This window comes from Carcharodon carcharias, chromosome 11 (assembly GCF_017639515.1).
Source record: "Carcharodon carcharias isolate sCarCar2 chromosome 11, sCarCar2.pri, whole genome shotgun sequence".
NCBI classification, from domain to species: Eukaryota; Metazoa; Chordata; class Chondrichthyes; order Lamniformes; family Lamnidae; genus Carcharodon; species Carcharodon carcharias.
This window is the reverse complement of record NC_054477.1, coordinates 74,039,810-74,066,753: the sequence shown is the minus strand read 5'-3', so window position 1 is coordinate 74,066,753 and position 26,944 is coordinate 74,039,810. Positions and strand designations below refer to the sequence as shown.

Below are 26,944 nucleotides of genomic sequence, written 5' to 3'. Positions count from 1 at the left end.
TTTATCTTTATTTTATTTCGTAACAGAAATTTCATCCTGCCCTTGGATGAGGTTTGATGAAAAACGTAAGCGTCTGCCAACCGTAAGGTTGGATGTGCCATGAAAAATTGTGCAGTCAATGGACTTAGTTACCTTCTTAATTGTCGGCGGGCGCACTTCTGACTTCTGTGTGCACCTGCCTAGCAAAATATTGCGCAAGTGCACGATGACTTCGGGACGCATCGGGTTGGGCCCAGCGCTGGCCCACCCATGGGATGTAAAACTCCGCCTTATGTTTATTTGGCTAACAAATAAATGAAAAATAAATGTTTTTGCTATCTGTCTGCTTCATTTTATTTTGTTGTTGTTATATCAACAGTAAAGCTAAAGCCATAAAACATTTGGGGTTTTTTTTGCTTAGAATGTGTAAAGTTAGCACAGGAAACTGCAAATGTATGGCTATGACTGTTGTTTTTCTCCTTGGGTCTTATTTTACAAAAAAATAACACCTCACAAATATATCTTATCTTAATGCAGCGACTAGTTTTTTTTCTGATAAGTCAAGAGAAGTACATGCAGCAAGTATTTTACTTGTATTGTTAATGAAGGAAAAGGAAAGCAAGTTTCACTGGCTTGGAATAAAGTGATAGTTATTACCACTATTTAGAAAAGAAATGCCAGATCTAACAGAGCAAAGTTTTGTAGAAATGTTGGTGGTTCCCAGACCTGACTGTACTGTTGAACTGGAAAACACACACAAGCTATTTTAAACATTTGTGGGCTGGAGGCTGGTTTTGTAGATCAAGGTCAGTGTTCACGTAAAGGAAACAGACTTAGATGAAAGTTTGAAATTGTCAGTGTGTTACATGGAAAAACAACAGAAGAAGTAAGTATTCTCCATAATTTGAACATTCTTAAAATCTGTAGATATTCGCTTATGATTCTTTAAAAGCAAGCTGATCAACTGAACCTACAAAAATCCCAAGGCCACAGATATTTTTAATTGGTTAAGTTTAGTTGTTAGCTGTATCAATAACCCATCTACTGTTGTTGTTGAATTTAGAATTATGCTATTCACTGCTCTCAATTCAGTTGGTAACTTATTTTTCTTGGTTGCATCGTCATTTTAATAACAGTCTCATTTTGGTAACGCCAGGTTAAATATTTAAAGGGATACTGTCTTTCGAGAGTAAACTTATTTGATGAATCTATTCTTGTTTATAAAAACTATTGGAAAATGCATTTGAATGCATTGTTGTGTGACTGATATGAGAGGGCATTGTACAAAATTGGTACACAGTGTTTCAGCTGCCGTCTCTGTCCACAAAAAAAGGTTGCTAGATATTTTTAATCTTGATGATGAAGCCCCTTTAAATTAAAGGTTGCCATGAAACTGATAGACGTTGCTCTGGTCCAGTGACGCTGGAATCACAGAGAACTGGTCAAGTCTGCACTCTAGAATGATGAGCTTGCCAGGTAATGTGAGTTGAGTTAACAGTACCAAGCAGGTTACTATGCCTGGGGGCACCTTGGAGTTTAAGGTTGGAATGTCAGGTACCATTACAAGAGGGGCTGCTGGCTGTCCATAAAGAACCATAATTAATTTTTTAAGACTAAAACCCCTTTGATGAATTATCCATCATTCAGATGAAGTGGATTCAATGTGGATCGACCTGTTATATTGACAGCATCACCTAGATAAAGGCGTCATTTTGAAACATCGGCAATGAAATTGGACTTTGCTGTGTGCAAAATGAACAAGAACATATTGACAGTTGATTTTATGCCCCACCTGACTTTCTTTTCCATTGAAAAAAAAAGTGTAAAATTCCTGTCTTGGTTAACTTTAGTAAAGAAACAGATAAAACACAGCTGATCTGATTTAAAAATTGATATAACGGAAAGTGACCCCATGGACAAAGTCCATATCCATTAAAATGAATTTTGTGCGGAACTTTCTTTCCATGACATACTTGATAAGCAAGCCATTTGAAATTTGGAGGTACTTTTAAAATTTCCACTGTCCCTTTTTCATTACTGCAATTAACAGTTCCCTTTAACGTTTGAATGGTTTTGCAATCATTTATTGTGAAAATACATTATAGTTTACATTTTAACAGTTCTTGGGGTTGGTTCCAAGTGTATCCTAACCTTGGTGAAATCTGCCTCACTACTTATTTCCTCCTGACTGTTTTTATGGAAGCAGAACACCCGATTAAAAACCTGTATTGAAATCTGATACCACATTCTTGGTGGTTGATTTAGTACCACTAGTTTCCCCATGTGGGCGAGTCCAAAACTAAAGATCATAGATTTTTTAAAAACAAATAAATCCAAGAGAAATTACCTTGCTCAAAGAGTGGTTAGAATGTGGAACATAATGTCACAAAGAGTGGTCGAGGCAAACAGTGTAGATGCATTTTAGCAAAGCTGGATTAACAAGTGAGGAAGAAAGAAATAGAAGGATATGTTAACATGGTTAGGTGAAGATGGGTCATTGGAGGGTTTTGTAGAGCACAGATTAATTGGGCTGAATGATCTATTCCTTTGCTGTAAACTTGATGTCACCTCCCATGCAATTATTCTGGATTATGCATGCTGTACCCTGGTAGATTGCTGAAAGCTACGTATAGTTGAAATCCATTAGAGGGTGTATTTTCAATGGAGAAAACAGCATCACATTTTCTAGCGTCTTAAGTGTATAGTAACTTTCTGCCTAATTTATGATACATGCACCAGTCCTAGCTTTTACAGTCAGTACCTGAGCCGCTGTTCTGCTTTTGTCTGAAATACAGGATGATTCGGAACTTCTGGACACTCTTTTTTACATTCACCACATTAGAATTGATGAGTGCAAACCCTGTTACATATCCTTTGGATTCTTCAAATTATCCAGGTTAGATATTATTATTTATTAACCTCTCAAATGCCCTTAAATAACAAAATAGAATTTACAAATTTGCACTCCTGGAATGAAGTCTTGACCATCAAGAGAATGTTAGCACAAAGTTCCAGATCCCTGAGAAAATGTCAGCCGGGTTTTCTTCTCCAGATTGCTATACAATGCCCTCATCTGAAAGTGCACATATATGGAATTCAGATGCAGACATGATTAGAGTAGCCATGATGCCTTTGATAGCCAAAGGGTTGCCTTATATTCACTGGCATCTCACCATCACCTTTCAAGGGCAGTTAGGGATAGGCAATGAAAATGCTGGCCTAGCCAGTGGCACCCACATCCTGTGAAAGAATAAAAAGAATCCCGACACATGTTTGAGAAATATTGGGTTGGATGAGGTGCTGGAGGGTGACTGGCTCTAATGGAACCAAAACCCAGTCAACGGTGAGGATTTAAGGCAGGAGGGGTGGTAAAATAATTTCAGAAGGGTTCCGGAGGGAAGGCTGACATCTTCTTCCCGCCACAGGGTATTCTCCAAAGTGGGAATGGAATGACCTATTAACGGCCTTTTCATGATCCCTGCTAGCAATTTACTGGTGTTGGAATGGACATCCCCTCCACATGTGAGGAGTCTGCTAGCTTCAATAGGGTGAATTCCCAGGGGAGGGGTTTGCGGGGAGAGTGGGGACCTTCCTTTCTGGATGCTTGATGCCTACATAGGGGCCCCCATCAGCAATGGGCACCCACATGACTCCGACGACGCCACTGGAGGGCTCACCCTTCCAATTGCTGGGATCTGCCTACCTGGCCCTGACACATTAAAGAAAATCTTTCCAGCCCTTCAGCCTTCTATTTCTCTCTGCAGCCTTAGCAACTCCACTTCTAATTGGGCTGGCAGCTCAAAGAGACGGGCCTCCATCCTTATGGACAGCAGCTCCAGTGGTAGCCTCTTAATTGGCTACCACTGGTAAAATAGCCTCACTGCCTGCTGGCTTGGGACATGCATTTTGTCCTGACATCGGTGACTTCATTCTTGTCTGAAAAGTTCCAGCCAATGTTTATGGAGCTGTAATTTAATAGACTGGAGCTAAATTTGATCTGGCCAAATCAATGTTTCAGGGCGATAACAGGCCCACAATGGGGTTGGCAGACCTGGTAACACCCACTTGAAGGGGCCTTCCACATTCCCAGCTTTAATCATTTCACCATTAATGGCCATGCCTTTAATTGCCTCAGCTCTAAGCTCTTGAATTCTCATCCTAAACTTCTCTGCCTCTCTATCTCTCTTTCCTCCTTTAGGACACTACTTAAAACCTACCTCTTTGACCAAACTTTTGGTCACCAGTCCTAATATCACCTTATATCCCTCGGTGTGAAAGTTTGATTGTTAAAGGTGCATTACAAATGCAAGTTGTTGTTATGAAATTATAACTTTCCTTGATCTCCATGTATGTCCTATGCTACTACTTTACAAGAATATATTGATGTTAAGTTCACAGAATGATAAACTCATAGATTGGTTGCAGTGCAAAAGGAGGCTATTGAGACTTTCGAGTCTGCACCAACTACCTGCAAGAGAAATACAGCAAATCCATTACCTCACCAGCTCCCCAGCTTTTCCTGTAATCTGCAATTTTTTTATCTTTGGGTCCTTAAACAATACCCTTTGAAAATTGTGCAACTTTATACAGGTATCCTCCAGGCAGACACAAAATCTAATAATGAGTTTGCATGCTCTGTGATGTATTGCTTTGCTTATTGTTTCTAGTGAATTTGTTTTATTCATTCATTGGATGTGGATGTCACTGGCTAGGCCAGCATTTATTGCCCATCCTTAATTGCTCTTGAGAAGGTGTTGATGAGCTGCCTTCTTGAATCGCTGCAGTCCATGTGGTGTAGGTAAATCCACACTGCTGTTAGGGAGGGAGATCCAGGATGTTGACCCAGCGACAATGAAGGAACGGTGATATATTTCCAAGTCAGGATGGTGTGTGGCTTGGAGGGGAACTTCCAGGTGGTGGTATTCCCATGTATCTGCTGCATTTGTTCTTCTAGATGGTGGGTTTGAAAATGCTTTCTAAGGAGACTTGGTGAGTTCCTGCAGTGCATCTTGTAGATGGTATATACTGCTGCCGCTGTGTACTGGTGGTGGAGAGAGGGAGTGTTTGTGGATGGAGCGCCAATCAAGTGGGCTGCTTTGTCCTGGAAGGTGTCAAGTTTCTTGAGCGTTGTTGGAGCTGCACTCATCCAGGCAAGTGGTGAGTATTCCACTACATTCCTGACTTGTTCCTTGTATATGGTGGACAGCATCTGGGGAGTCAGGAGGTGAGTTACTTGTCACAGGATTCCTAGCCTCTTAACTGATCTTGTAGCTACTGTATTTATGTGGCTAGTCCAGTTCAGTTTCTGGTCAATGGTAACCCCCAGGATGTTGATGGTGGGGGATTCAGTGATGGTAATGCAATTGAACATCAAGAGGCGATGGTTAGACTCTCTCTTGTTGGAGATGGCCACCTCCTGACTCTTGTGTGACTTGAATTTTACTCGTCACTTGTTATCCCAAGCCTGGATATTGCCCAAGTCTTTCTACATTTGGACATTGACTACTTTAATTTCTGAGAAGTCGCAAATGCGGCTGAACATTGTGCAATCATCAGCGAACATCCACACTTCTGACCTTATGATGGAACGAAGATCATTGGCTTAGCAGCTGAGGATGGTTGGGCCTAGGACATTACCCTGAGGAACTCCTGCAATGATGTCCTGGAACTGAGACGATTGACCTTCAACAACGACAATCGTCTTCCTTTGTGCTAGGTATGTCACCAATCAGTGCAGAGTTTTCCCCCAATTTTCATTGACTCCAGTTTTGCTGGGGCTCCTTGATGCCACACTTAGTCAAATGCTTCCTTGGTGTCAAGGGCAGTCACTCTCACCTCACCTCTGGAGTTCAGCTCTTTGGTCCATGTTTGAACCAAGGCTGTAAACAGGTCAGGAGCTGAGTGATCCTGGTGGAACCCAAACTGAGTTTCAGTGAGCAAGTTATTGTTAAGCAAGTGCTGCTCAATAGCACTGTAATGACCCCTTGCAGCACTTTACCGATGTTGGAGGGTAGACTGATGGGGCAGTAATTGGCCAGTTTGGATTTATCCTGCTTTTTATTACAGGACTTACCTGGGCAATTTTCCACATAGCTGGCTAGGTGATAGCATTGTAGCTGTACTGGAACTGCTTGGCTAGTGGCGCTGCAAGTTCTGGAGCACAAGATTTCTGTACAATTGCTGGAATATTGTTAGGGCCCATAGCCTTTGCAGTATCCAATACCTTCAGCCATTTCTTGATCTCACATGGAGTGAAATGAATTGGCTGAAAACTGGCATCCATGATGCTGGAGACCTCTGGAAGAGGCCAAGATGGATCATTCACTCAGCACTTCTGACTGAAGATTGTTGCAAATGCTTCAACATTACATTTGCACTGATGTACTGGGCTCCCCCATCATAGAGGATAGGGATAACTGTGCAGCCTCTTCCTCCAGTGAGTTATTTAATTGCCCACCACCATTCATGACTGGATGTGGCAGGACTGCAGAACTTAGATCTGGTGCATTGGTTGTGGATTTGCTTGGCTCTGCCTATTGCTTGCTGCTTATGCTGTTTGGCACACAAGTAGTCCTGTGTCGTAGCTTCATCAATTGACACCTCATTTTTAGGTATGCCCGATGCTCCTGGCACACCCTCCTGCTCTCTTCATTGAACCAGGGTTGATCACTTGGCTTGGTGGTCATGGTAGAGTGGAGGTTATGCCAGGCCATAAGGTTGCAGATTATGCTGTTGCTGATGGCCCAGAGCACCTCATGTTCGCCCAGTCTTGAGTTGCTAGATTTGTTAGAAATCTTTCCAAATTAACATGGTGGTAGTGCCACACAGCACAATGGAGGCAATCCTCAATGTGAAGAAGGAACTTTGTTTCCACAAGGACAGTGCAGTGGTCACTCCTCACCAGGTTGGTGAGGATGAGGTTAAGTCTGTTTTCCCCTCTTGTTGGTTACCTCACCAGCTGCTGCAGACCCAGTCTAGCAGCTATGTGATTGTGGACTCGGCCAGCTTGGTCAGTTGTGGTGCTACTGAGTCACTCTTAGTGATGGACATTGAAGTCCCCCGCCCAGAGGGCATTCTGTACCCTCCCCACCTCAATGCTTCCTCCAAGAAGTGTTGAACGTGGAAGAGTACTGATTTATCAGCTGAGGTACATGCTAATTAGCAGGAGGTTTCCTTGCCCATGATGCTATGAGACTTCATAGGATCCTGAGTCAATGTTCAGACTCCCAGGCTGTATACCACTGTGCAGCCACCTCTGCCCAGAGATGTTGATAGTAGTAGCTGGGATATTATCTGTGAGTATGACCATGGTAGGCTGTTGCTTGACTAGTCTGTGAGACAGTTCTCCCAATTTTGGCACTAGCCCCCAGATGTTAGTAAAGAGGACTTTGCAGGGTCGATAGGGCTGAATTTGCTGTTGTAGTTTCTAGTGCTTAGCTTGATGCCAGATGGTCCATCTGGTTTCATTCCTTTTAGGCTTTGTACAATTGGGTGGCTATTTCAGAGGGCAGTTAAGAATCAACCACATTTCTGTGGGTCTGGAGCCACATGTAGGCCACACCAGGTAAGGACAGCAGATTTCCTTCCCTAATTGGCAAAAGCCATCATTAGACTTTTAATTCCAGATATTTATTGGATTCAAATTTCACCATCTGCTGTAGTGGGATTCAAACCTAGGTCCCAACTGTATTAACCTGGGTCTCTGGATTACTAGTCCAGTTAAAATACCACTGCGCCAGCACCTCTCCTTTGACAAAGTGGTCATACCTTTCCTTCCATGTGTAAATGAGAAAGACTTGCAGGACCCAGTCAGTGAAACAGATATAATGAATTAACCACACAGAAATATCATAAAATTCACAGCTGGATTTGTAAACTCTTTATTGTTTCTATTGATTCAAGTGACTCTGCTGAAAGTGCCAAAGGGTACAGAAACATCTCCTAAAAGCTAGCATATGGTATTGAGAATCATTTTTAAATGTTTATCGTTCTACACTATTAAATGCAATGGTTGTTAAAAATGTATTACTTCTCTGAACAGGAAACCTTCAATGTTATTTTTCATGCAGATTGTTTTGCAAAAGCACCACAGAGGTATTACTATGCATTTGTGGGAGACCCTTTTGAATTGGCATGCGAGCCAGAGAATCTCACTAATGACAATTCCATGCCCATTGAAAATGAATCATTATGGTACAGACAAGACAAGGAAGTAAATTCTGAAAAAATAAATGGCTGGAATGAAGTTATTAATCAGAGAGGAAGGAACTTCTCATTTTCTTCAATCAGCAGGGCTGATACTGGCATTTATCTGTGTTTTCTCAGGTATGGGAATTAATCTTAAAATTCAGATGTCCAACCCATCAATACTCACTAATGGATGTATTACATTTGGTTATAAATCATAATTTCTGAGCAGTACAAAGCAATTGCAATTTATATAATACCAAGTGGGAGCTCAAATATATGTTGGGGAAATTAAATGCAACTGGGGACCTTACTCATTAGTGATGATTTCACAGGTGTGTTCCTGTTTGCAGCCTGCACGAAGTATCAACAAAACATTCCCTAGAGGGATGAGACTATAAATGGAAAAAGAATAATCAAACATCATGTCCATATAGAGCTAATGGGGAGTTTGTTGGGAGTTTTCCAGAGGTTTAGAAAAGCAACCAGAGCAATTTACAGAGCCTATGTTGGCTGGAATGGAAGTTTTAACAATGGAGGAAAGTTTTCTAGCTTTTTTTCATGTGACTGAACAGCATTTTCCTTTTTATTGAGGTAGATTTATCAAATCATAGACCTCAATATTTACCGATGCCTGATCTTGGAGCGATAGGTGGGAGAGACCTTATGGTCCAGAAACTTGGAAGTGCCTATTTTCCCAAACACACAATTCTAGGGTATTTTGACCTTTTTTTTTTTGCCAGGACTCAGCCCAGCCTCACTAGCCAGACAGATTGGCAGTCTATCCATCTACTTGGCAAGAGAAAGGGTTGCAGGTAGGTTTTGAGGCAGTGCGGTGGGGAGAGGATTAAGAGATGGGAGGTGAGAAGACATTGTGGATTTTGGAGGGGTGGTAAGCAGACATCATGGAGTTTGGGTGCAGAGATATTGTGGGTTTGGGGAGGACAGGAGACAGCCAGAGATTGGGGAAGTGGAGAATTGTGGAGTTGGGGGGAATGGAGACATTGCAGAGTTGGGGGTGTGTGAAGACGTCAGAGAGTTTGGGTGAGCAGAACTATTACAGGATGGGGGAGCAGGGAGAAGGGTCAGGCAGGTTGCAGACTCAAGGAAGTTTACACTATTATCTTGGTGGACTTGGAAGAAACACTCCTCCTGGCGCACAAGCTGTGCTGTAAAGACATTTGCCTTATGGATGCAGCCCTTTCAGCCTCAATTTACTGGTTGAGTATCCCAAGGACTAGGAAGCATGGTCGATGTGATTTAAAATAGAAACTTCATTAAATGGGGATACATAGCCTCCTAATAAGGTTTTGATGCCTGCCACACCTCCTTTCCTGCCTTATAATGTTCCTGTCAAACAACTTAAGATGTTTTATTACATTAAAGATGTAAATGCAAGTTGTTGTAAATGGAAATAGATAAGTTCAAGACCTGCTTGGGTTGAGATATGAATTTTTAACATTTTGGGTGGAACTTTCCGAGGCAAGGGGAGGTGAGTTTGTGTGTGTATGGGGAGTTAACTTCTCTATAAGTGGCATCAGGTTGGGACTCTGTCATCATCCAGCCGTTTTACAGATATTACCTAAGTGGGTTTGTAGGGAAGAGGGGAGCCCCTTTGGAGCTGTTGGGAAAGTAATTGTTACATGCAATAGGTCATTAACTGTTGGTTAACCGACCATTCCAGGTTTAAAGCCAGTGCGTTTATTTCCCAAGTTGACAACAGCTCCAAGGGTCAAACAGCTAGGCCCACAGCAGGGAGTTTCTTCAGTGAAATTGACAGGCTGGGAATGCTTTGATCAGTGAAACTGAAGAGATCCAGCCATGGCCAGGTGAGAGACTGTGTTACAGCACCCCTTCTCAGAGAGTGCTTTCACTACTTGACAGGTGATTGCCAACTTCATGAAGTCAGTTCATGTGTTTTGCACTTCATTCACCTTCAGCTGCACTTTCCTGCTGTCAGCCTTCACCATGGCATTGGGGCAGCCTTGCACTCCACAGGGTGAAGGGGATGGCTATATAAATCCAACTCCAACACCCCCTAAACCAATACACATGGGCCGGGATTTTCCAAGCCTGCCGGCGTCAGCCATCTCGGTGGCATGAGCAGACAAATGGCATGATTGGTTTTACACCGGTGTGAAATCAATTCGCAATCATCTGCTCAGCATGCCGATGGTGGGCCGTGTTCCTGCCATTGGGCATTGGGAACCTCATTGTAATACATCAGCATATCATTATTAGGTCTGCCCGCCAGAATCGTTAACCCCCTCCCGCTGGAACGTCTGTCCACGTTGGCGGGAAAACATGTCGACGTGCTTCACAACAGCACATAAGCAACATGCACTTGGCAGGCTGCACTTTGCTCGGGACTTCAAGGTTTGTTTGCCTACCATGCTTTGATCAGCACTTGCAGTCATCAGAGCCAGGCTTCACAGACTCACGCAGGTCTCTGCCTACCACATCATCCATATGTAGGTGGCTGTACTGGGGAAGGAGGGTATCCCAGGGTGTTTGGGGGGCACATGTTGATTTGTGCAAGTGGCCGCAAGATGGTGAGGGCTGAGGAGGCAGTCTCCAGAGGAATGAGGTCATATGGAGATGTGAGGGTGTGTGTGTGAGAATGGGTGGTGATGTCCCATGAGCTGGCAGTGAGTGAGATGCCAGCAAATGTGTGATGGGCTTGAGTGTGTGAGTTTAAAGTGATGAGATGGTTGTCATACCCTGGCTGCACAATTGAGATCATGCATCCTCTATCTGCATTGAATGGCCAACCTCTTCTGTGCAGCATTAGCACTGATCACCACTGCCAAGGCCTACCAAGCCATAGTGGTTGCTGACCCTCCTGCAGCCAGACCGGGGGTAGAGGACATCACAGTGGGCCTCCATGGCATCCAAAGGGCGCTCGAGGGTTGCAGTCTTCTTGCCTTTTGGGACCATGTCTTCTTTGCCGCAGTCCTGGGCTGGAAGCACTGAGTGCAGCTATACTTTAAATGTGGTGCCTGGCGTGATGAAGCGGGAAGGTGACAGCCCGTCATGGAAATGGCGTGTTTCCTGGGAATATGTAAGTAACATAGCGGGTTTGGGACAATATGGCATGAAAACCCGCCATTGCAGCCGACTGGTAAAACATTGTATTACGCAACTGCTACTGCACTTATTGCAAATCTGGGATGATTTGGCTCATGGTCTACAGGCAGTGGATTAGATCTCTCGACATGTCAGTGCCCCTGGATGAACAGGCTCTCATGCAGGTCTTTGCCGACATCTGTAGCCTTCTGGTACAAGACCTCCTTCCATGGTGAGCGTGCACTGCAAGTGGCCCACAAGCTGACTGTTACTGGAGGGCACCACCCACCAGGTCTCCCCAAAGCTGTGCCCTCTCTTCTCCCTGCAAGAAGAGAAAGCAGCGAGTGTTAGAAATAGCTTTTGTGAAGAGGTAGAAAGAACAACATTTGTGGAAGTGACTGTAAGAGATGGGCATGAGATAGCACAAAAGTGCACGTGAGTATTGGCTGTTCAGATGGGGATGTGAGGAGGTCCCTTGAGAAAGAAAAATGAATGGAGCTGCAAAGTGTGTTAATCTACGGAGTTCTGATCAGCAGAATGTTGGGGAAGTCAAAATGTAGGGGCTTATACCTGAAAGTGTTATGCCACTCACTTTTCACATTCTTCTGATGTCCTGGATCCTCTTGGTGCACCGTCTCCATGATGAAGGACCCCACTCCTGCTGCTGATTTCCTTGGCTGTTTCCATGTACGTCTGCTTGGTTGCCCTTTTCCTCCTGTCTTTGGGAGAGTTCCTGCAGCAGTACCTCCAGGTGAGAGTGAGAGTCTCAGGGGCTAGCCTTCTCAGTTCTCTTCTCCATTGCTGCAGGAATCCATGTCAAGTTCAGCCTTTCTGCCCATGCTGGAATCCCTTTAATTAGAAATCTTTCCTTTGTCAGAATTGGTGCATCATCCTGCCTGCCCTATTGTAGTTAATTACTCACTAACTATGTTACACAAAAATGAAATATGCCACAGCACTGTTAGTAATGAGTCAGATAATCTGATTCATTGATGAAAGCTGAAAGACCAAGCCTGTCAGTGGGAGCTGGGATCTTTCACACTTTGCTCAGGATAATTACACCCAACTGGTAGGTTGGCCCTGGCTAGAGAAGCAGCAGGAAGCTTACTGCTGCAGGTAAGCTGTACACTCACTTCTGGTTAAAGTCCAATAGCAACCCTATGCACACTCGAGGGTCACTAAACCTTGGTTCTTGCTAACCTGCACCCAATTTCTCAGGGTTTAGGGAAGTAGGATATGCTCCTAAAGAGGGGCCTACTCTCCAAATCAAACAGTTGGAGAGTCTATATTCCTGGACAACTGGATTCCTCAGCAGCTTGAGAACTGTTATGTACAGTGATGGGTTTCTGCATATGTCAGACACTCAAATGATTGGTGAAAAAATAAGAAATTGTTTATACTGATTAAGAAGCTAAAAATAAATTCCAAAAACAGCATAATACTTTGTCTAAACAAAAGCAGAAAATGCTGGATTCATACAGACTCGAAACATTAACTCTGTTTTTCTCTCCACAGATGCTGTTAGACCTGCTGAGTTTTTCCTACATTTTCTGTTTTTGTTTCAGATTTCCAGGATCCACAGTATTTTGCTTTTATTATTATTGTACTTTGTCACTTTGCTGAAATTTATTTGTGTTTAATCAACAGAAATACTGGACTTTGCTTTAAGGTTTATATATTAGTTGTACAAACAGGCTGTCAAGATGCTGGAAATTGTGATGTTCTCCTAATTCAGAGGACTGCAGATATAATATCATGTCCAGGAATTCAACATTTCAATGCTTCAGCAAGCTTTCCTGTAAAATGGTATAAGGTAAGTCATTTTTTTTTCATTCATGGGATGTGAGCTTCGCTAGCTGGGCCAGCATTTATTGCCCATCCCTAGTTGCCCTTGAGAAGATGGTGGTGAGCTGCCTTCTTGAACAACTGCAGTCTATATGATGTAGGTACACCCACAGTGCTGTTAGGTAAGGAGTTCCAGGATTTTGACCCAGCAACAGTGAAGGAACGGTGATATCCTCCAAGTCTGGATGATTTGTGGCTTGGAGGGGAACGTCCAGGTGGTGGTGTTGCCATCTATCTGCTGCCCTTGTCCTTCTAGATGGTAGTGGTCATGGGTTGGAAGGTGCTGTTTAAAGAGGCTGCATCTGGAATATGTGAAAAATATAATGTATTCCGATTATAAATGATTAGGTCTTGTGGGAAGATCTGAGGATGAATTTAGATTTTGGGGGCAGGAATTCAGAGAAATTAAAACCCAACCCAATTAAACAAAATTAAAGTGTAGAGTTTGGAACACTGGTTAGAAATTAAAAGAGATTTGTTTGGCTCCAGTTGCTGAAAATAATGTAGGAAATTCAAAACAGAATGTTAGTTATTGATTAGTTTTGCAAGAAGAGATTTATGGTATTAAGTAATCTCGGCTAGATTAGAAATGCAGCAGTATAATTGACCTTCCTGGATTAAAGAAGGGGAAAGGGTTCAAGCTTAATACGATCCAATAACTTCTACTGAAAACTACAATACAGGATCAGGATCTGCTGTGATGGTTGAAAAACCTGGCACCATTCATTGTCAGGGTCACAATATACATTTGGATAAGGTACTGGATGGCTGTTAATGCGTGTGGAATTATATTCCAGCATAATTTGTCTTCCTGAATGGAGGGAGGAAAATTAGGCAGAAAGCATTGGCAGGACTTTGGGGTTTGGGTCAGTACCCCAATGTCAGGATCAAATGGGGGTCACAATCCTGCACTGTGTAGGAAACAAACAGTCACCTGACAGCGATTTTCCCCGAATTGGCCAATTAATGGCCAGATGGCTAGTTTGCCATCGAATTAAGGATGGTGCTTGGGCTCTTGCAGTTGGAAGGCGAATAGTGGCCCTCCAGCTTGGAAGAAACTTCAGACTGCCATTGCAGGTAAGGGAGAGAGATCGTGAGGCACCTTTTCAGCAACTATTAAAACTTTTTTTAAAAAATGGATACAGCTGCTAAGCAACCATTGTGGAGGGTGTACCCTATCACAGAGCTGCATGCGACTGCAACCATAGCTCAGCAGGTAGGCAGGGCCTGAAATGTTGCCTTGAAAGCTGCCACCAACATACCCCCCATCCACCTGCCCCCGCACCCCCGGCACTGAAGCCGCTGGGAGGCTGCATCCAGGCAGCTGGCCTAGTCCCCAAAGCCTCGAGTGGGCCCACAAAGACTGGAAAGAAAATGACAGTTGACTTCTGACAATTGGCCTTAATAGGCTATTTACCCACTTTAATTGGTTACCCACTGCTTGCAGGCACTTAACCCTAATGCATCGGATCTGGTTTCCAGGTAAATGATCTGAGAGTGGGATTATGCTGGCAAACTAGCATGCCGACCGGTGGTGCAAATTTAAAGCACCTGCCCGCCTCCACACATGTCCCCATGAAAATTCTGCCCCATAGAGGATTCAAATGCACAGAAGCAGAATGAACGCTGTCTTGCCACAAGCAGTTATAAATTCTCCTGCAGTTTATGTTGGAAATTACAGTAGTAGGCAATTGGCATGTTGAAGCCCACCATTCTTCATTTATGAGCAGGCATTTAATGGTAACCATTTAAAATAACTCCAGTCTTAACTAAACTACTAAACACCAGATGCTGAATGATCTTAGGTAAAGTTGAGTACAAATAACTGGAAGGTCAATACTAGACTAAAGGTAGCAAAATGAATGCAGGAATTAAAATGATTATTTGGGAATTAACACCACTGGATGAGAAAGTGAGCCAGAACGTGTCGTGCTTAGCCCTGTGCAGTATTTCAGGCCACTCACCAGTCTGAGTAGCAAGACAAATGGGCCCCAAGACTTGCCCCAACCCTGACTGCTGACTGACACACCCTAGCCCTGATCATGTCTCTGTTCTCAGCTCTCCACTCCTCCCCCCCAACTTGCTGCTACAAACCTGACCAATTGACTGGAAATAGCCCTGCTCCTTTTGTGTTCCTACTTGCTGGCCAGGCTGTCACTCAGGTTGGCTGTCTGCTGGGAGACTGCAGCATTCTATTTAACTCCACATTCCCAGTCTTGCCGGGTTTGCCGTTCACACCCCATTCCTCCACATCCTTCCTACCTTCCCATCAATATCGGGGCCATGGTTTCAGTGACTAATCCAATCATTGTGAAAAAACAGATCAAAGATAAATGTTGGTTGAGCAATACCCAACTGTTGAGAGCAATATTTCTGTCAATTGTCTATATAGGTCATAGGATGTACTCAATGAGCAATTCTGCCATATTTAAGCACAGCATGCTTAAACATCGGGGCCAAAATAACATCCCCTGTTCATGACCTTTCCCACTTTTCAAAGAACATCTTTGTATGAAAATATAAGGTTTAACACAAGATTTAAGCGCAGGGAATGCACAAAAGTTCCAGCATATTTATTGCATATTTAGGTTTGATGCCGATAAAATAAATATTCATGTAAAAGCTTATCTTAAAGAAATAAACATTTTCACAATGGACGATTTTTGCTCATCACTCCAATACATAGAAAACCCATTGAGAGCTCAACCCTGACCCGAAGAGTTCCAAGTTGGCTTGCCATTTACCTTTTGCCAGTCAGGGATTTGTGAATGTGAGGAATGACACCACCACCAGCAATGGTAGCTTTGATTAAAGAATCCAACTCTTCAAGTTGCAAGTGGTGAGAGGTAATGTGCTCTTCAAGTCTTGGACAGATCTGCTGCAAATCTCGTGGCTGAACTTGTCCTGTTCAAACACACAAACTGGATCTTTCCACTCAATCAGCTTGGCCCTATCCACAGCAGCAAACTTCTTTCCTGCAACCACAGTGGTTCTGGTGCCTCTGGCCACTCAGCAGCCCACTCCTCATGACTCTGCTGCTCCTGGCCACACTGTAGCCAGCTCCTTGTGGCCCTGCTGCCTCTCTCCCCTCTCCCCCGTCATTCCTCCTGGTCCCCGGCTCCCACCTCAGCCCATGCTCAGGGCTCTGGCTCTGCCTCCAAAAGACGCCGCTATCACCATCGAAGGGCCCACAAGGGCCGAACAATTCCTCTCCCTGGTGCTCTCTCCCGCCATCACCAGTCTCCGGCTGGGACCCAGTCGATCGCTGCCATGGCAACCATGAGGCCAGGTGCAAGTTGGGGAGATAGCACAACCGTCCCGTTACCAAGGGAATTTTGTTTTCTGTTGTCTGGAAAACAAACTGAATCCTGAAATAATTTTACTGATGACCCATTCCTCTGCATTAAAACAATGATGATATATAAAAATACTTAATTGGTTGTAAAGCACTTAGGAATGTCCTGTGAGGTCATGAAAGGTGCTATATTAATACAAGTTTTTTCTTCTTTCTTCCTGAGGGTTGAACATAGATCTCACAGGTAAAAGGGCACATAGCCAATTTCTTTACAGGATGATAATAATAATTGCAAAATAATATATTAAAATATAACACTGTAGCCTCAAAAAATTTACCATCCACTTTTATTTCCTTCAGAATAAGAAAATATTTCAAGAATATGTTGAACGAATTTCTCTCAAGATAAAAAATGGTCAAATCCATTTAAACACAATATATGAATCAGATTCTGGCAATTACACATGCACCTTTAATTTCATTGAAAATAACATCACGTGGATTGCGAAAAGAACATTTACAGTGAGAGTTATAGGTAAGTGAAAATGCCAATAATCTTGAATTAATTTGTTATGTGCTTTTGTTGTTCTCTGAAGAAGTTTTAATGCACCTACCATTTCAAAAGCTCAGATTCTATACTCATCATCCAAACTCACACACTGGGTGAACAGAAACTATGGGCAGGATTTTTCGGATGGTGGGGCTTCCTACCCTGGCCACTCAAAGAATTGGTGGGGACCCATCCCTGTTGATACCAACTGCCCACAACCATTTAATGTTTAATGGGGCAATCATTGGCTAAGGGCAGGACTTCTGCCCCCATCTCGGGAGGAAGTCCCACCTTAGAGAGCTGCCAGTCAATTGGATGGTCAGCAGCTCTGTAGCCCCAGCAGTGCCAGTTTTGAGCAGTGGCCAATGCTGGGACTACAGCCTGTTCCTGAAGAAGAGAAGCTAGTGGAGGCTGGGCTGAAGGTAAGTCCTGTGTATCGGCAGAGCCTGCCTGGTATCGGGGTTGGGGAACTGTGTTTGAGAGTTAATGGTGGTATGGCCTTGGGAGGGGTGGAGGTGAGGGGGGGTGCATGGGCCACCCCTGCCACACATAGAATAGTGGCAGGAATGGGATGAAGCACTTGCATGGCCATTAGTTAGCCACTTAAAGGTCTCCATAAGGCCAAAGGGCAGGCCAGATGCCTCTGCCACCCTCATAACATGAGAGGCAGTTTGGGAGAAGGCGGGTTGGCAGCACACATGCCACTCGCTGCATTTTACAAGCCCCTCCACCTTCAAGCCCATGAGTGAGGAACCGTGAAATTTCACCCTATAAATTCAAATCCAATTCCAGTGTGAGTCAACACTTTGTGGAGAAAACAGAAAGGGAGGAAATCAGCAATAAAAATAGAAAATGCTGGAAAAACTCATCAGGCCTAACAGCATCTGTGGAGAGAAAGACAGTGTTAATGTTTCAAGTCCATATGGCTCTTCTTCTGAGCTGTTTTTGTTTCAGGTTTCCAGCATCCACAGTATTTTGCTTTTATTTTAGGAAATCAGTAATATGTTTTAAAAATATGAAGATTGATTCAAGATATGAGGAAAAGTCTTCCAATTCTCTACAACCCTTTCAATATTTATTGAGCACAGTGGAGTTTCTATTGTGAAGCTGTATTCTCATGTGTTAAGTACAGTGTAGATTTGTTAAGTGTTCCTGCCTTAGCTAATCCTGAAGGCTGTTTGTTGTGAAGCACAACATACGCTTCTTTAGTCTTTGAGTTGCAGTTATGAAAGGGATTGGACAAGAAAGGAAACCGAGACCTTTGAGCTACATCTTCTCCAACAGCTATAAAGCTTAAGTCCTCTTAACTTTGAGAAAAAGCAGACCTTTTTGCACTTGAGAGAAATGCTTAATTTCCTGGCAATCCAGGATACAGTAATCACTTCTAACCATTCGATTAGGACACAGTTGCAAGTCTAAAAATAAAATGAGAATCAATGTTCAGTCCATGAACTCGAAGACTGAGACCAGATCAACAGAATCTCATTATTCTGTCATTGCATCATCAACTATCAGGCATAATGTTATGTCAATAAGACATAAACATAAATAAAAACTGTATGTATCAAAACTTTATTCTTTTTTGCTATTTTAATTTTTTTATATTTCTGCTGAACTACAAAATGGCTGCTACAGATCACATGATTTAAAAGATTGGCCATCTATTCTGGAAGCTACCAACAGAAATTACAAGGACAAGAGTTCCACTCTCATCCTTGTGAATCTCACACCCCATTGGAAGGCCACATTATAATCATGAAACTAGATGACTAACAGATGAACTGACTCCCCCAGCTGGGATGATGATAAAGACAGAGACATAGAAACTTGTTACACCTGAAGAAGTGTTAACAGCCACGCTTTCGCTCCTAAGGAAAACAATGGATTTTGGCCAGAAGCACAGAAACTGCTTGCAAGGCTGCAATTAGTTCATTAATGGACCACATCACATGACCCCATGCTTCTAGCCTTTTAGATCATTTTACTATTACATTTCTAGTCTCACTGCTCGGACTGCTGATTTAATACCAGCTAGAAAGTACTCCAGCAGCTCCTGGCTAACCAAACAGCCGGCCACCATCTCTCAACTCCACAAAGGATGTTTAATTTTAAAAGTCCCTGACCTAAATGGTCAAGTGGTCTAAGCACAAAAACTCCATCATGCTGCATCACCATTCATTTCAAGGACTCTTGTATTGCTCAAACCAGAAAATCACCTGGACTGAACTCTGCCATGAAGGAAACACTCTCTGGACTTTGACTTCATGGACTCTGAAAATCATGTGAACTAATATTCATTTCTGTTGTTCTTTTACTGTTGCTGCCCATAGTTGTAAATCTTCCTCTTTTCTATCCCCCCTTACTGTATAAATATGTGCATGTGTGAGGTTGAGAACACTACCCCCTCTGTAGGTCTGAATGTGAATAAACTAATCTTCTGAGTTAATCATAACAAGAGTTTGCTGCAGATTTTTAAATTGGATCACACAAACTGAGGGATTAGGGGAACACACTACCGCCTACTTCAAAATTATTCAAAAAACATCTCTGCTTACGGACAGATGGGAGAGGATTAAGAAGTTTAGTTTCTCTCTCTCCTGTCCATTAGCATTTTAATAAATTAGAATTGCAATCCCTGGATACATTTTTGAGGCCTGTTTCCAGGCACGGATTCTCATCTGACAGAAAACTGAAACTGAGATTTGGGTATGGAAGGCAGAGCTCACAACTTTTTGGTGATTAATTTTAGTCACAGACCTCCATGTCCAATTCTCATCTATTCTCTGAACAAGTGAGACTCTGCACCAGGAGCAGAGCCTTTGAAAAGCTGCCCTCTTCCTCGTTTAGTTTGGATTGGAATTAGCTGAAAAAAGCACGAATGGTATGTAGGATAAAAAATATTGCCAGGACCATTTGCCAAAGTCATTGAATAGCATAAGGGCCAAAATTTAATCCTGCTGTGTGCAGTTTGCCAAACTCCAAGCTCCTCTAAATGGGTCACCACCTCGTGCGAGAAGCTTGGAGGGTAGGGGATCTTAATTTAACAGGAGGGCAAAAATGAGATTCCCAATGGCACGATGAACTTTTGCAATTAAGTTACAAAGTGGGTTGAGCTGCCTGGCAAACAGTGTTGGGAAACTCTTTTGCATGTATTTGCATACCCATTAAAAGGGCAGATAACCAGAATTTAAGGGGAGGTGATGGCATAGTGGTATTGTCACTGGAATAAAAATCCAGAGACCCAGGGGTAACGCTCTGGGTACCTAGGTTTGAATTCCACCATGGCAGATGGTGGAATTTGAATCCAATAAAAATCTAGAATAAAAAAAGTCGATGATGACCATGAAACCATTGTTGATTGTTGGAAAAACCCATCGGGTTCACTAATGTCCTTTACGGAAGGAAATCTGCTGTCCTTACCTGGTCTGGCCTATATGTGACTCCAGACCCACAGCAATGTGGTCGGCCCTTAAATATTCTTAAATGTATCAAACCACTACAAAGTCTCAAAAAAGGAATGAAACCAGACGGACCACCCAACAGACCACCTGTCGATCCTGCAAAGTCCTCCTTACCAACATCTCGGGGCTAGTGCCAAAATTGAGAGAGCTGACTCACAGACTAGTTAAGCAACCACCTGACATATTCATCCTCACGGAATCATATCTCACAGATAATGTCCCAAACACCACCATCAGAGGTGGTGACACAGTGGTATACAGTCAGGACGGAGTTCCCCTGGGAGTCCTCAACATTGACTCCAGACCCCATGAAGTCTCATGGCATTAGGTCAAACATGGGCAAGGAAACCTCCTGCTGAGTACCACGTACCACCCTCCTTCAGCTGATGAATCAGTGCTCCTCCACTTGGAGGAAGCACTGAGGATGGCAAGGGCACAGAATGTACTCTGGGTGGGGGAATTCAATGTCCATCACCAAGTGTGGCTCGGTAGCACCACTATTGACCGAGCTGGCCTAGTCCTAAATGGCATAGCTGCTAGACTGGGTCTGCGGCAGGAGGTGAGGGAACCAAAAGATAAAAAAACATACTTGACCTCATCCTCACCAACCTGTCTGCTGCAGATTTATCTGTCCATGACAGTATCGATAGGAGTGACCACCGCACAGTCATTGTGGAGATGAAGTCCCTCCTTCACATTGAGCATACCATCCATTGTGTTGTGTGGCACTAACACCGTGCCAAATGGGATAGATTTTGAAAGGATCTAGCAACTCAAGACTGGTCATCCATGAGGCACTGTGGGCCATTGGCAGCAACAGAATTGTACTCGAACACAATCTATAACCTCATGGCCCGGTACATCCCCCACTCTACCACTACCATCAAGCCAGGGAAGCAACCCCAGACCAATGAAGAGTGCAGGAGGGCATGCCTGGTGTAGCAGCAGGCATACCTAAAAATGAGGGGTCGACCTGGTGAAGGCATAACACAGGACAATTTGCATGCCAAACAGCATAAGCAGCAAATGATAGACAGAGCTAAGCGATCCCACAACCAATGTATCAGATCTAAGATCTGCAGTCCTGTCACTTCCAGTTATGAATGGTGGTGGACAATTAAACGACTCACTGGAGGAGGCTCCACAAATATCCCCATCCTCAATGACAGAGGAGCCCAGCACATCAATGCAAAAGATAAGGCTGAAGCATTTTCTACGTTCATCAGCCAGAGGTGCTGAGTGGATGATCCATCTTGGCCTCCTCCAGAGGTACCCAGCATCACAGGTGCTTGTCTTCAGCCAATTCAATTCACTCCGTGTGATATCAAGAAATGGCTGAAGGCACTGGATACTGCAAAGGCTATGGGCCCTGACAACATTCTGGCAATAGTACTGAAGACTTGTGCTCGAGAACTTACTGCTTCCATAGCCAAGCTATTCCAGTATAGCTACAACACTAGCGTCCACCCGGCTATGTGGAAAATTGCCCAGGTATGTCCTGTTCACAAAAAGCAGGACAAATCCAACACAGCCAATTACCGCCCTATCAGTCTATTCTCTATCATCAGTAAATGATGGAAGGGGTCATCAACAGTGCTATCAAGCAGCGCTTCCTTAGCAATGACCTGCTCACTGACACCCAGTTTGGGTTCTGCCAGGGCCACTCAGCTCCTAACCTCATTACAGCCTTGGTTCAAACATAGACAAAAGAGCTGAACTCCCGAGGTGAGGTGAGAGTGACTGCCCTTGACATCAAGGCCGCATTTGACTGAGTGTGACATCAAGGAGCCTGAGCAAAACCCAAGTCAATGGCGATCAGAGGGAAAACTCTCCACTTGTTGGAGTCATGTCTAGCACAAAGGAAGATGGTTCTGGTTGTTGGAGGTCAGTCATCTTAGCTCCATGACATCACTGCAGGAGTTCCTCAGGGTAGTGTCCTCGGCCCAACCATCTTCAGCTGCTTCATCAATGTCTTCCCTTCTATCATAAGGTCAGAGTGGGATGTTCGCTGATGATTGCACAACGTTCAGCACCATTCACAACTCCTGAGATACTGAAGCAGTCGGTATCCAAAAGCAGCAAGACCTGGACAATATCCAGACTTGGGCTGACAAGTGGCAAGTAACATTCGTGCCACAGAAGTGCCAGGTAATAACCAATTGTAAAAGAGAGAATCTAACCATCGCCCCTTGACATTCAATGGCATTATTGTCACTGAACCCCCGCTATCAACATCTTGGGGATACTATTGACCAGAAACTAAACTGGACTAGCCATATAAATACAATGGCTACAAGAACAGATCAGGGGCTAGGAATCCTGCAACGAGTAACTCATCTCCTGACCGCCTAAAGCCTGTCCACCATCTACAAGGCACAATGATGGAATACTCTGCACTTGCCTGGATGGTACAGCTCCCACAACACTCAAGAAGCTTGACACCATCCAGGACAAAGCTGTTTACTTGATTGGCACCACATCCACAAATATTCACTCCCTCCACCACTGATGCACAGTGGCAGAAGTGTGTACCATCTACAAGATACACTGCAGGAATTCACCAAGGCTCATTGTACAGCACTTTCCAAACCCACCACCACTACCATCAGGAAGGACAAGGGCAGCAGATGGATGGGAGCACTACCACATAGAAGTTCCCCTCCAAGTCACTCACTATCTTGACTTGGAAATATATCGCTGTTCCTTCACTGTCATTGAGTCAAAATCCTGGAACTCCCTTCCTAACAGCACTGTAGGTGTACCTACACCACATGGACTGCAGCGGTTCAAGAAGGCAGCTCACCACCACCTTCTCAAGGGCAACTAGGGATGGGCAATAAATGTTGGCCCAGCCAATGAAGCCCACATCCCATGAATGAATGAATAAAAAATATTAAGTACCCCTGCCAAATTAAGTTCTCCGCCACCGAGAAAGCTATGCATTCACATTTACGATTGCGTATTAACGGTGTGCAGCCTTCTTCCTGCTCCTGGAAGTCAGTAGCCACTGCTTTGGCCTTCATGCGGATGGCTCATAGATGTCAACCTCTTGATGAGATCAGGCGCCGATAGTCAAAGTTACGCAAAAGCTCACCAAGGGAGGCTGGACAAGGGAGGCAGGGCAAGGGAAACAGGATCAGCGGGGAAAAATAAAGTGAAGGCTGGGCACTCTACCACTCCCCACAGAGACAGTCCCAGATCATCTTTGTCTGCTGTGCCCTGCACACCCTCACGCAACAAAGGGGGAATATCTTTGAAGAGGGAGACATGGAGGTCAAAGATTTCTCCTCCAACAATAAGGACAGGGGAAGGAGATGGTTATGACAAGGGCCAGAATGTCACAGAGGCACACTCAGAGGCCTTTACAAGGGTACCACATGGCAGACAGCCCCGTGACAGCCTAACAGCTAACAGATTCCAGGCAGAGTAAGCTGCCAATAGGTATCCTTGACAACTTGGTTTTTAATCCTTTGCTGACTGGCAGGCCATGGCTCCTTATTTATAACACATATAGTTTACTCTAACATACCATGTTTTATGACACCTGAATTAAATTACACTAATTAACATCAGCCCTGCTGCTGATCTTATCCTCTGCATGCACCAAACTGTGCTGATATACGGACCCCTCTGCCAAATGTGAGTATCAGAACCTGCACAACACTCCATTCTCCCATAACCTCAGGAACCTGCAAGCAGAAATGAAATTTTTTCCAAGCCCTTACAAAGTTTGTATGCAGGGCACATTGAAAGCAACATGATTTCTTATGTCAGCAGGAATGCACCCATGTCACCCTCATGCCTGTTCCCAAAGGGGAGTAGACATTGCCGACAGCTATTTCAGGTGGAATCAGAAACATTGGTGCACAGGGAAGAAGAGCATGAGAAGACCATTTAGCTCCTCCATGCACCTTGATCAGGGAAGTTCTTGTAACTGGTCCCCGAACTTCAATTGCTCTCAGTTATCCCATATGCCTTGACATTTTTATCATCCCAAAAAGTATCCAAGTAACTTTGGAGTCCACTCAATGACAGTACCAGATAACTGCACTGTAGGGTGTGGAGGTCCAACCACTCACAACCCTCTAATTGCAGAGTACTACACATCTCAGTCCTAGATGGCTCTAGTGATACTGTAAGACTGTGTTTCATCATTCTGGACTCCCCAGCCAAGTTAAACACCTCTCCTACATGAACCCTGAAGAGTCTTGTAACAACTCTTGATGCTTCACATTGATAGCCTCTTGGTCCTCTGCACAGTCCAGCGCTCAGGCCCATTCTACTTGCTCTTACCTGATGAATTAATATCCCAGTTCTTTCTCCAGTGCCCTTTGGTTGCAATTCCTTTATGTGAGGTCTTATTCCTACCCTTGAAAAGGAGACAAGTAGGCTAAACAATTCTTCAGGTGAGGTCTCACAAAGTTTGCAGTCAATTGCATGCACACCTCTTTAATCATGCACTCAATCCCTCTTGCAGTTAAGGCCAACCTGCCCATTGCCTCCTTGCAGCCTTCACCTGCACGTTAGCTCAAGCAGCTAAACAAGGACAGCCAGGACCGATTGGATGTGCACACCCTGTAAATTTCCTAACATCTAGGAAAGCCTCTGGTTTTTTATTCTTCAGACCACAATGAAGAGCTTCACTCTTTTAATGCTGAAACTTCATCTACAGTGTTCCTTGCCACTCACATAGCCTGGTTAACACCCCTTGAGGACTTTTTGCTTCCATCCACATCTCACATCAGGGCAACAGCAGCAAGAGATGCAATGACCTTGGTGAACACTCTGCGCAGACATTATTCTCAGAGTTCCAAACTTGGTGAGCTGTGTAATAGATTGCATGATGTGTACTCAATCCTCACACTCACAAATGATGGCCAGTGATTAATCATCCTCATGTAGAATATTCAGTAATCACAATGTTAATAATGTGAGAGAAGTGACTCTAGGAGGACATTATCGGACTCTGATGGGGGACCAAGTTCTACGTCTTAAAAGTCTGTGACCATTGAAGCAACTAGTAACAAGATGAGAATCCAGGAAACGTCCAAACATTGCAAGAGAACATATATTTATAAGTGCCAAAACCATATACAATGGTTGTATACCCATGCCACCTATGTGCCTTCAAAACTTCTTTACCTTTCTTTTTCTATGTTACGCTTATGTGCAACACTGACAACCACAGCTGAGGTGGAGGCAGTCTGCTGACTGCTGTGCCCTGTTGACTGTGATGACTTTGGAAGTCGTCCCATGGTGGCCTGAGGTCTAGAGGGCCTCACCCTGCTTAGGATCTCATGCATGGTGCAGATGAACATTCCTTTGCCTGACCTGCTCGAGGCGATGGGGGCACTGGCAGAGGGGAGGTTGAACAGCAGGGCACCATTGGAGTATCCTGGGATGAAGCCCCTGCGGTGCCTGGCTTGCACAATTCCACCCTGTGAGAGACTGATGGCACCTCCCTGACTTCTTAAGAAAATGGGGCACCTGGAGGGAGTTTGAAGTGCCTCGTCCCCCTCTCCCCTGGCCACTGCTACACTGCATCCATGGCTAGAACAGTGGAGTGCAGTCTGAGTGCATATCCAGCAGCCATTGTGTGTTCTGCTGGACCAGAGTCTCCACCCTTCCATGGAGGCAGCCAAGTGCTTGCATGCCAGAGCCATGGCAGCAGACAGAATGTGAACAGACTCCTCCAGCCTTCGGCCCAGTCTGTGCTTGGCTTCTGGCAGCTATGCCTGATGTTCCCATGCCTGTCTCTGCATCTTCATCAGTCTGGGGGTTTGTCGTCTGCTCCCACCACCTAACTTATACTCCAGAACTGCCCAACCTGTCTGCAAAGCCACACCAGGAACAATGGCCTTGAAAGAGAATGGGGGGGCATCTCCTATATCATTAGCAAAGCATCCAGACAGTCACCTTGGTACTCAATTGGGTAAAGACAAACCATTAGACATAATCACTTGCTGAGTGAGGAATTTTCAGCCATGATCTAATTAAGGTAACAAGAATATATTAGTCATGATCATATTTGAGTCACTGGCAGTTGGAGAGAGAATATCATGTGACAAACCTACCATTTGTGTGTGTCTAAGTACCTGTTTTTTCTGAAGAACAGCATAAGCAACTGAAATGTTAAGGGAACAAGACCTTGAGTGGGTTCTTTCCCTCTCTCTCCATCTAACTTGCAAGTTGAACCCTATCTACTGATTTTGACTATCAAGGTGCCACATGCAGAGATTTTAAAAAGAATCCTACCCAGTGCTGTTGTTTCCAGCTACAGCACTGTCAACAGCTCTAATCCACCTTGATGCTGAAAGCAGCAGGACCACCGAATTCAGCCTAAAGCCAGCCAAGTCACCAACCTTCAAAATCCATGTAGCCCTTTAAATTTATTGGACTCTAGATCACTTAATCTAGCCTCCCCACTCTGTACTCTATTTATGTCTGTGTGCGTGAACTTCGAGTGTGTGCATGTGTGAAAGCTAGAGTCTTTATATTACTTTACTTAAACTGGGTTAAGTCCAACAAAACTATCCTCTTTTTTAAAGCTCAAGAAAACCT

General features: G+C 44.1%; 1 protein-coding gene across 1 annotated transcript in view; it reads left to right on the top strand.

The window, feature by feature from the left end:
- Nucleotides 1–800: 800 nt before the first annotated feature.
- The window catches only part of LOC121284322 (interleukin-18 receptor accessory protein-like), a 67,209-nt gene continuing 41,065 nt past the window's right edge, over nucleotides 801–26,944 (top strand). Inside the window, exons 1-5 of the mRNA XM_041199717.1 lie at nucleotides 801–865; nucleotides 2,775–2,875; nucleotides 8,049–8,304; nucleotides 12,880–13,045; nucleotides 16,733–16,907. Of these exons, the coding sequence (XP_041055651.1) occupies nucleotides 846–865; nucleotides 2,775–2,875; nucleotides 8,049–8,304; nucleotides 12,880–13,045; nucleotides 16,733–16,907 (718 nt within the window). The 5' untranslated portion in view covers nucleotides 801–845. The remainder of the gene's footprint in view (nucleotides 866–2,774; nucleotides 2,876–8,048; nucleotides 8,305–12,879; nucleotides 13,046–16,732; nucleotides 16,908–26,944) is intronic.